Below are 11,027 nucleotides of genomic sequence, written 5' to 3' on the forward strand. Positions count from 1 at the left end.
CAACCTACAGAGAGGGGGGGGGGGGGATCAAATCAGTGTCAGAGACAATTATCAATAGAAGACAAACCAAAGATTTAGTCTGACGATACAAGAGGATATGCATTTAAACATGGGATTAATTGTGTCAATTGTAGTGTTAACATGCTAGGCAGAGCCAGCAAAAGCCTAGGGCTAATCCAGGTTAAACACTGTATTCTCATGTAATATTTGCCTTCCCACTGAGGATTTACATGGATTTTTGGTCACAGGTCTGGGGCAACACAGCAACAGGCATGGCCGACCCAGACATATTATCTCTGTCCATTATCTGAGATGTAAAATGCCAGCTCTCCGGTACATATATTTGGGATGGCAGATATTCATTTGCCTCCAAAGATACTACAAAGACCACACAGTTATACTACATCTTATATGCGCTACAGTACTTCTGGGTAACCTCTGCCAGCCAAGAAGTAATACTCCCTCAGTACCATAATGTAAGATGTTATGAGAACCAATATATGAGTACATTAGTCGTAACAACATCTTATATTATACTCCAGTAGAACAGAGGGAGTAGCTTTCTTTCACTAAATGAGTCACAAAGCATGCCAGTTACACAATGTGCAACGATGCACAAGTACAAAAGCAACAATACAGAGTCAACACAGTTACATGCTCAGTATGCTATACAAAAGCAACAATGAAATTGGCAAAGCACAGCCAAGTTTTCAAAATTTGACATACACAAGTAACACAAGTATTAGAGCATCTACAACGGTGGTTCCCTAATTTGCGGCCCTATACGCCTGCGGACGTATCCGGGCACATCCGCGGAAAGTGACCGAGCAGCCCGCATTTGCCCCAGTACACAACCACACACCCGATTTGTCTGTTCCCAAATCCATACAAAAGCATGCAAACTACATAGATCATCATATAGAACATATAAACATAGCAATCCGGCGTAGATAGGCATAGGCGTTGGCGGCGGATGGAGCGTCGTCGTCAGTCGTGCCACTGTCCGAGGAGGAGGAGATGATCAACGCCATGCGACGGGCGGCGCGGGGCTGCTCCCTCACGAGCCATGCAGCGGCAGAAGCCGCCGGTCTCTGCCTGACCAACCTCTCGGACTCCTTGAGCCCGATACGGAACACCACCACATTTTTGCAGCGCCGTCGACGGGCGTCCATCTTTGCCGAGGTGTACGAGCGGCGGATGGCATCGGGGAGGGTCTCGTCGTCGTTGCTGGCGGGCCGTAGCGGCTCTGGCGTAGATCTGCAGGATCCACAGACAGAGCGGATGGAAGTGGCGTGCGCTGCCCTCTGCAGTGATACGCGCGACCCTCAGACTCCAACTGCCTTGCAAGCACGAGCAGCCAGCGCCGCCCGGAAGGAGCAGCTGCCGGCGGTGCCGGCGCCACTGACCGCCATAACGTCTAACCGGGGAAGGCATGGACCGCATCGTGCGGCCGTAGGCTGGAGCGGAGCTGCAGCTGCCCACCCGGGCCGCCAGCGAGGAGGAGCTCCCGCCCCGGTCCATCCGCGAGTGGCGGAGGGCAATGCGGAGTGCTAGCTCCTCGTCGTCCGGCGTGGACGAGCTCGAGGAGTCCACGGCGAGCGCCGCCTAGTCGATCTAGTCGGAATCGCTGCCGGATCCGTTCCCAGCCATGGCGAAGGGGAGGGGATAGGGCAGAGAGAGGAAGGGAAGATGACAGCAGTGGAGAGGAGTGGTCAAGAGAGTGAGGTTTGACTAGGGTTCGGTCGTCCGGCTGGGGTATTTGTGGGGACAAGGGTGGGGACTGCATGGGCCATAGTGGGCCGGTCCGACATGGCGGCAGTGTCCAGACGCGTCCAGGCCTTTCCCTATCTGCCCCACATATGGGCTGGGTATGGGGGTTACCGGACAGCCCGGACGTTTGGGCTGCGTTTGAGGAGGCTGGTGTGGCTTCTTTCTGTCCAGGCAGTGACCGGGCAAGCCGACCGGGCATTTGGGGCGGATATGGGGCGTCCGGTTGTAGATTCTTAGACTATTGACATGACAGAACCGACTTTTGAAAGAAAATTATACTCAAATAGTCCCTCTTTAAACTTTTATAAGACGTTTTAGGTCACTCAGAGGGAGTACTTGCAATAACATACAAGTGCAGATGAAATTGGCATTGCAAATGAATTTATTGCTGGGACTGCAGGAGCAAAACAACAGATGACGCCTATGAGCATGTACTCTCATTAGTACAGACGAACAAGTACCACCCTAAAGTGGCAGGCACACACAAGAATCACTCCTATCTCACTCAATTTTAGTTTTGTTGCGATTTGAATGCAGTCGATAAAAACAGATATAGGAACTTGATCTAGCTTTGTACTAAAGTGAGCTTTATAACAAGTAAACCATGACTAAGAACAAGCACTTTGCTGGCTGAGCAAAGAGAATGCAAACAAGCACTTTGCTGGCTGAGCAAAGAGAATGCAAACAAGCACTTTGCTGGCTGAGCAAAGAGAATGCACATAAACTCTAGACATGAGCATTCCAATTAGATCAGTCAATTGGCATATAATCACTTGAAAGAATTAAAAAAAAACCTCCCCCATTTGTCATATGTTAGAACATCTGTCTTCACATGAGCAGTTACTGATATAATATTTTGAATGCAACAAGCATCAGGAAACTGACCTAAGTTTGTATTAAAAGTGAGTTCTATAACCAGTAAAACATGACTTAACACCAAGCACTTCGTTTGTTGATAAAACAAAAGAACACACAGAAACTCTAGACATGAGCATTCCACTGACACCTTGAGTAAGGGCAGCTAAGTTCCATTGTCAGCACCACATGGTGCGGCAATTAATCAGTCAATTGACATATTATCATTCAAAAGAATGAAAATGTGTCCTTCTCATATGCTTAGGTTATTTTTTTGACAGTGTGTCCTTCTCCTATGCTAATTACTCTCCATAATCCATTTGGCATGTCTTGGAGCATCTGTCCTCAGATGAGCCATTACCAGTTTTTTGATTGACACAATTATTGGTATTCTGAGAAGGGGAGCCTTGGCGCAGTGGTAAAGCTGCTGCCTTGTGACCATGAGGTCATGGGTTCAAGTCCTGGAAACAGCCTCTTACAGAAATGTAGGGAAAGGCTGCGTACTATAGACCCAAAGTGGTCGGACCCTTCCCTAGAAGGGGAGCCTTGGCGCAGTGGTAAAGCTGCTGCCTTGTGACCAAGAGGTCACGGGTTCAAGTCCTGGAAACAGCCTCTTACAGAAATGTAGGGAAAGGCTGCGTACTATAGACCCAAAGTGGTCGGACCCTTCCCCGGACCCTGCGCAAGCGGGAGCTACATGCACCGGGCTGCCCTTTTTTTTAATTATTGGTATTCTGCTTCTCGCACATTTAACAAAAATACAATAAAATGCCAGTATGATTCTACCTCCTGGTCGGATAGGATAATATGTTGTGAGGTAGTATACCTCAAGGAGGGCTCGGATGGTAAGCTTGATGGTCTCCTTGCCGGACGTCTCCTTGTAATTCTTCTCAAGGAACTCGCGCATGGAGTTGGAGTTGCGGCCGGTGGCGTTGGCCTTCCAGGCGGAGAAGGTGCCGGAGGGGTCGGTCTGGTACAGCGCAGGCTTCTCAGTATAGGGGTCGAAGCCAACTATGAGCGTGGAGAGCCCGAACGGGCGCACCCCTCCGCTCTGCGTGTACTTCTGCTGCAGGCCGGCGATGTAGCGCGTGATGTACTCGACAGTGACGGGGTCCTCGACGGTGAGGCGGTGGCTCTGGCACTCGACGCGCGCCCGGTTGATGAGCACGCGCGCGTCCGCCTTCAGACCCGCGCAGGCCAACGCGATGTGGGTGTCCAGGCTCGCGATCTTGCGCACGGACCTGGGAAATTCGAGGGAGGGGGGATTTCCGGTTAGAAAACCACGAGATCCGGTCGATCCCGCGGCGCACGCGCGGGGAGGAAGGAACGGGCGGGTTAGGTCGCCTACCTGGAGTCTTGGAGCTTGGGGGTGGACTTCTTCTCGACACCGAGGACGACGGTGTCGACGCCTCGGACGCCGACGGCGGCGTTGCCCTTGCGGACGGCCTCGAGGGCGTACTCAACCTGGAAGAGGTGGCCGTCGGGGGAGAAGACGGTGATCGCTCGGTCGTAGCGGGCCATCGGTGCTGGTGCGTGTCGTCGCCGGTGAGAGAGGCTTTCGCTTTGGGAGTTCCGGTGCGTATCTCTACTTTTGATAGAGCAGTTGGTAGTCTCGCTTCCAGGTTTTTATTCGTCCCATCTTTTATGGGTTTTTTTTGTACCTCGTCCCACCTCACACTGAGCCGCCACGAACCGAAAAAACCGCGTACCGAAGCGCCCACCCGCCCCACGCATTCCTGGGCCTAACCTCCGATCGCACTCAAGATAATCCAGCAAAAAAACCTACGAAAATTAACCAGCGAAAAAAACCTAATGGAGGAGTTGGTAGTCCGGTACGGTTTATTTTCAACACTTTCCTAATGACAAAAGATCACGGATTTAACTTTCCTACCTTAGCCAAATCAATGAATCTCTCTCATTAATGCAATTTGCTTTAGGAAACAACTAATAGTTTCTTTCCTACCTTAGCCAAATCAACGAATCTCTCTCATTAATGCAATTTGTTTTAGGAAACAAAAAATAGATTCTTTCCTACCTTAGCCAAATCAACGGATCTCTCCCATTAATGCAATTTGCTTTAGCAAACAAATAATAGATTCTTTCCTACCTTAGCCAAATCAACGGATCTCTCTCATTAATGCAATTTGCTTTAGGAAACAAATAATAGATTCTTTCTTACCTTAGCCAAATCAACGGATCTCTCCCATTAATGCAATTTGCTTTAGCAAACAAATAATAGATTCTTTCCTATCATAGCCAAATCAATGGATCTCTCTCATTAATGCAATTTGCTTTAGGAAACAAATAATAGATTTTTAGGAAACAAATAATCTCTAATCTCTATCTCTAATCTCTAATTCTCTAATAATAATAATAATAATAATAATAATAATACCTAAAAAACGCAGTGTTCCGTTTCCCATCTTACTTCGTCGAGCCTTCCTCCCGTGCGCTGTTGGTTTTTCCTGCGTACGTTCCACCCCAAACGTGATTCGTTCTTCTTAATTACGTGGTCCCACCCCCATGCGATCCGGCGAAAGAACCAGCAAAACCGGCATATACCCACGCACGCAAGCAACGAAAAATCCACGCAAGTCGTCTCTCCTCCTCCCTGTTCAAACCCTAGCCGCCCCTTCCCAGTTGACGCCGCTAGCGAGTAGCGCATAGCACATGCACTAGTGCGGCCCTTCCGTGGCCCCCTTGACCTTGCAATGAAACAGCACGTCGGCATCGACGACGAGCCAGTGTGTTCGGTGTTGATTCCTGTGGATGGGTCAAGCAGGACAGGGGGCGGTGGATCCGGGACATAGCCATGAAGTCTGCTTCGATGCATGCCCAGTATTGTCTCAAGTGCATGGGTCGATCCTGGACAGCGGGCGATGGATCAAGAACGTACATAGCAACTTTCACCTACGCAAAATGGCTGACTACTCAACCTCCTCTCGGCGGTGGCAGCGGCCAGGTCTGGTTAGCTACCATTTATCTTTAATACATGCCATGAAAGGCGATCAAGAGGAGCAATCATAAGCAACGAGGTGTTCCAGGGCTACGAGTGCCAGTACTACGACTCTGCGTCTGCGAGGTCTTCGCCAAGATCGCCACCCTCTCTTCTCGTGCCTATTTCTATTCGCTGTTGTTGGTTTTGTCTTACATGGTGAGATCTAAGCAGACAAGATGGAGCAGAGGCTCTCTGAGATCCAGTCCGACGTGCAGGATACTGAATCGCTGGTAAATACTAGATTGTGTTTTATGATTTGATCATCCATTCCGCTGCCTTACATACTGCCTTTGGGACACTATAAGAACTAGGCATGTGATTTTGGCAGGTGGAGGCTTCATTTTGGATGTAGGTGAATGTGTGATTTCTGGAAGCTCTGTATATTAACTTCATGATCTGCTCTTGATTTCCTTCTTGGGGACTAGATTTGAAGATTTGCCAGCTACACCATCTAAAAATCAGGCTGCTGATCCGGGTACATTGCTACTCGGCCTTGCGTTCAATTGAAGTTTTCTGAGATCAACTCTTCTGAAACTTCAATATGAGTAGTCCTCGTATTTTGAGGTTGCTACTTGCACATTGTTCATCTTTCTGTCAATTTTGTTCCATTATTTTGCACTCTATCTGCCAATTTGATTGCATGGTATAGGGTGCGATGGTGGCGTGGGCACCGCACGGGGTAGGAGCAGTGCCCTGCACAGGCCAGCCCATGCCAGGAGCTAGCATCGCGCCAACGCCTCCATGAACGCCGCCATGACGCGTTGCATGGTGTCATTGTCGGGTGTGGCCCCCAACATCGCGATGTATGCTCAAGCATGCCGTTTGTGCCTTCAAGCCGCCTGGTGGCCACCGTGGCATCGTGGCTAAACAAGAGGTTGGTGATGAAGAGCCTGCGCTCGTCCAGGCGGATATGGTGGAGCATCCACGGCGATGTGGACGTGGCTGCAGCCGTGACCGGATGGAGAAGCCTTAGGTCCTGGTAGATTATCTACTGATAGCATAATCCTCCAAAGCTACAATAGCCAGAAAGATGCCTTGACGTGGGGAAGCCTCGCTGCTGGAAGCGCCATCAGTGATCTGATTTGAAGAGTCCAACAAGAGGTCAGTGGAATTCTCATCTCCAATATGTTCGCATTCTAACATGTCCTTGTTGATTCAGCTATTACATTGTGTCACAGTTCACTTGTTTTTCACCTTTTTCGTACTACTATGGACTGGAATGTCCATGTTTGCTAATTTGCAGATTGAATTGTTCTGATAAAATATGCTAATATATGTCACTTCTTTCTGAAAGGCATCCGGAACTCTTAACTGCATTGCTCCGGTGATAACTTTTTCTTATTGTTGCCATTTTGTGTTCCAGTCAAGATTTTCTTCTTTCATAGACATTAGAAGTCTAGAACTGGGATAAAATTGTTATTAGTATCTTGGATGTCCCATAGCAACGCAAGGGCATTCATCTATCCTTGAAAAAAAAGAACTGTCAAACCGCTCAAGAACCTGCCAGGTCAAGCCTCTCCCTCCACTGTTTGGCACTGCCTACCCCCTCTCCCCCGAATACCGCGACAGGGAAGATCCGGTCCATCGAGAGAGACCGATGCTGTCAACCATTGATGTCGCATAGGAGATCTGCGATAGTGGAAACATGCTCCCCTTCTCGCCAACGGTGCCTCGAGGTCACTGACACGAGTGACCCAGTGATTCCCTGCTGCCATCCCGAGCTACTTTGCCAACGTAGTGGGCGTGGGCTACTGGCCTTCCAGGTACTCGACCGCCGGGCTTATCGAATTGGGCCACCACGGTGCTGCTGGCCGCCGCCGGTCTCACTATAGATGCATCATGTGCCATCGGCCATGCCAGCATCGCCGCCTACGTTTCCCAAATCAGTTACCCGTACGGTCCATGCATACCCGGAGACGTTGGTGCGTTCACACTTCTCATGGATCTTTGTATTAGCCTAATAGTGTTGGGATCTCGAAATTTTGCTGTAGGTGAAGAAGGGATTCCTATCTCGAAATTCTATTGTAGGTGAAGCGCCTCCTGTAGGCCATGGAGATGACCAGGGATGCATTGGGAGGCGGGCGACATAAAACGCTGGAAAGGAGTATTGTATTATGTATGGTCCTCCTTCGCTTTTTGAAAGGTTGTATAGTCGTTTTGATACATAAGATATAATTTCAGGTTCTACATACATATTGGTTTGAGATGTTTTTATTTTTTTATCATTTTAATGAATAATGCAATCTGGATTTGTTTTATCATGCCAATTTGAGGCATTCTGTATGGGCTGGTTGGAGGAATATTATTTTTTGACGCACTATGTGTGAACATGTTGAAGGGGCATGACCATCAACGAGCTTGAGGAAGAAGTTTGAATGTGAGTAGCTCATATCTTTTATGTACTTATTGTCAGTCTATCAATCAAAGGGCAGAATGATTACACGTGCAGTTATTTTGGTGTGAGCTTTGACAAGGGATGGCGATTGTTATATTGAAGAGGCTAAAATCTTCCTCGATAAGTGATGTGCATTATGCATCTGATAAAAAAAGAGGATTTAGGGAGTTGATTGTGCCCATGAGAGGTGGTCCTGATATTAGGCTTGCTATAACATGTCATATTTAACATGTAATGTTCTTTACCAACCAAATGTTCACGTTTTAGATTATAAAGAATGATGACCTCAAAGACAAAGAGCTCCAAGAACTCGGTTCTGAAACTCTTGGTTAGTCTGAGTAATGAAATGTGACCCTACTGGAAGTTCTACCTCATTTCAGTTCTTCTCTTTTCCATTTAATTATCTATTTCATTCCAAGCTAACTGTCTTACATACCTGTATCTTTCAATATAAGACTACACGAGGACTATGGTCTATGGGATATCAAGCTCCTTCAAATAATCTGCATCAGTTCTTCTGGAGAATAATGTGTATGCATGGTCTACAATGGAGTTTACAAGATAGATTCACTTACTCAAAGATTCAACCTAACATTTTCCATAAGGATTATGTATGTTATACCAACTCTCAGTAATCTCTACTACTAATGTCTTAGTTGGTAGTCTCGCCTCACTCCACCTCATCCCACCACTCCTATCTTTCGCCCATCTGTGACATCATCACATCACAGCATTGGGCTGGCCCATTAACGTGTATGTGAACGCAATCCTCCCATCGCCTGCCCTCCTCGCAATAATCCTGACGCCCTCGCGCTGCCGTCCTCTTCTCCCTGATCTCCTGTACAAGCGTGCCTTCCTTGCGATCCTCCCGACGTGTCCTCGCATCGCCGTCCTCTTCTCCCCAAACTCCTCTACCAGGGGGACTCCTCTATGACCCAGGCGGAGCGAACATTGTACGCAGGTTTTTTTGGCTTTCACCGCTTCGTTCTCTACCCCTCCTCCATGACTCCCTCGCCATCGATTTTTTTCGACGTCTAAATGCTATCCCTTCGTGGGGAAGTATGGTGTGAAGGAGAAAGGCCGTGATGGTGAAGGTGAGGTGGGCGTCAACCCGTTTGAAAGGAGAGGGCTCCAGCGAGAAATGTCTCACTACGGCGAAAACCGAGCGGAAGGAGAGGGTCCGACAGGAAAACATAAGGGTGTGTCATGGGGTGGAGTTTTTATGTTGGGTATGCGTATTGGAGATAACAGGGTTCATAGTTTAGACATTTTTCTCTCAAATACGGTCTGGATTTGTGGGAGCCTGGACTGTCGCATTGTTACATTTTTCATACAGTGTATCATAAAGTGTATCATACATACAGTGAAAACACATCCTTTATTATATACAGTATAGCCCTCCAATATGGCCATGTTTATGCTACACTAGATCACGGGAACCTGCCGTCGATCTTGAGGTTGGTGTATGAGAGAGAAATAAGCTTCAATATCAATAATTTGTCTGATTCATTTATATACAGTATAGCCCGTAGCAACGCACGGGCATTTTACTAGTGTTGTTTACTTACGCACTCCGGCACGGCCACTGAGACTCTGTTCTGTTCTGTCCTTTCTTGAGTGAGAAGAAGGTAAACTACATAGGCAAGACTTATTCCTCCAAGGTCCTTTGATTATTTTCATAGAAATTTAGAGGATTAGAATCCTTTAAAAAAATCCTACGTTTGTGTTTGTTTCATATGATTGAATTAAATTTTATAGGAAATTTTTCTAAGATTTCCTTAACCACTTCCTATTGGGTTTCTAGCATCCACTCAAAACTCTTTGAAAGAACTCCTTTATTTTTCCATGATATGATGCAATCAAACAATTCAAATTATCTAGGATTGAGATGAAAATGGCATTTCAATCATATGTGTTTTCTTGCTGTATTTTTAGAATCATGTGAATCAAAGAGGCTCTAAAAGAATACAGTATGGATTTCGAGCACGTGAACTCGTTTGATCCGGTCTAGACTCTAATTCAGTTTCAAGTCCCCGAGGACGAAGACTGCACTTCTCACCTGAAACTACTAGTCCGACCCAAATTGAAATCAACCTGGAGCTGCGCGAGAACTCCGTCCAGGTCCCAAAGAAGCGTTGGTTCCTCATACCAAAGATTCCCATCCGCAGTGCAACGGAAACCCGCATCTTCTATGCCAGCATCGCCAACTCCAGAAGCAGCTCCTTAGCGTCCTCCACGGCAATCTCCGAGAGAGGCACTGCGACAAAAATGAAAAAAATAGGGACACACAAGCTCCGCAAACTATACAAGAATGAAGCCGCATATGCATACGTCTTGCGACAACCTCCATATGCGCGTGGTGCTCTTGCGCCTGCCTGAGTTGGGCAGATGTGTCGAACAGCGAGTTTTGATGCTACACAACGTCCTCATCAGACTTCTTGCAAAACTCATTGCGATTTCGGAGCTCCATCTCAAGGGTCTCGTCCTCATTACCGAAGAGACTAGGGACCATTTATGACAGTGATCATACAATGCATAGTCTCACAAACAAGTCACATACTTGTAGATACACATCATGAATAATGTCCAAGGACTATAATTATTCATAAACACATTTAGAAAATATCATCATACATGATTGTCACTAAGACATATCTTCAACACACGCACGCTCCAAATTCCCATTGGCCCGCCGTGGGGCCTCAAGTTGTTCATGCAACTTTGAGTTCTCAGGGCCAGCTTGTTGTTCTGGTATGCCAGCCCCTGCAACGAAGATGAAGACATATCTATAATACCTAAATAGTTCATCCCCACTATATGATTTCTCTTGACATGCAACCTATCCACATCAGCCTACATGCCATATCAGCAGTTACCGTCCAATCATTTTTCTCAGTTCCACGTAAACAACCGAACAGTCTACCAGAAAAAAAACACCGCTTCTGTAACTGACGATGAGGGCATGTGAGGCCACCTGCCTGGCTCCAAGGCGTAATTATCTCTTTTTTT

The 11,027-nt window shown here is 47.3% G+C and overlaps 1 protein-coding gene across 1 annotated transcript in view; it reads right to left on the reverse strand.

Moving 5' to 3' along the window:
- The window catches only part of LOC119337302 (proteasome subunit alpha type-7-A), a 4,894-nt gene extending 675 nt beyond the window's left edge, over positions 1 to 4,219 (reverse strand). The window contains exons 1-2 of the mRNA XM_037609413.1: positions 3,974 to 4,219; positions 3,452 to 3,866 (exon numbers count right to left, since the gene is read on the reverse strand). Of these exons, the coding sequence (XP_037465310.1) occupies positions 3,452 to 3,866; positions 3,974 to 4,146 (588 nt within the window). The 5' untranslated portion in view covers positions 4,147 to 4,219. The remainder of the gene's footprint in view (positions 1 to 3,451; positions 3,867 to 3,973) is intronic.
- Positions 4,220 to 11,027: the final 6,808 nt, after the last annotated feature.

The sequence above is a fragment of the Triticum dicoccoides genome, chromosome 7B (genome assembly GCF_002162155.2).
Source record: "Triticum dicoccoides isolate Atlit2015 ecotype Zavitan chromosome 7B, WEW_v2.0, whole genome shotgun sequence".
Classification (NCBI taxonomy): domain Eukaryota; kingdom Viridiplantae; phylum Streptophyta; class Magnoliopsida; order Poales; family Poaceae; genus Triticum; species Triticum dicoccoides.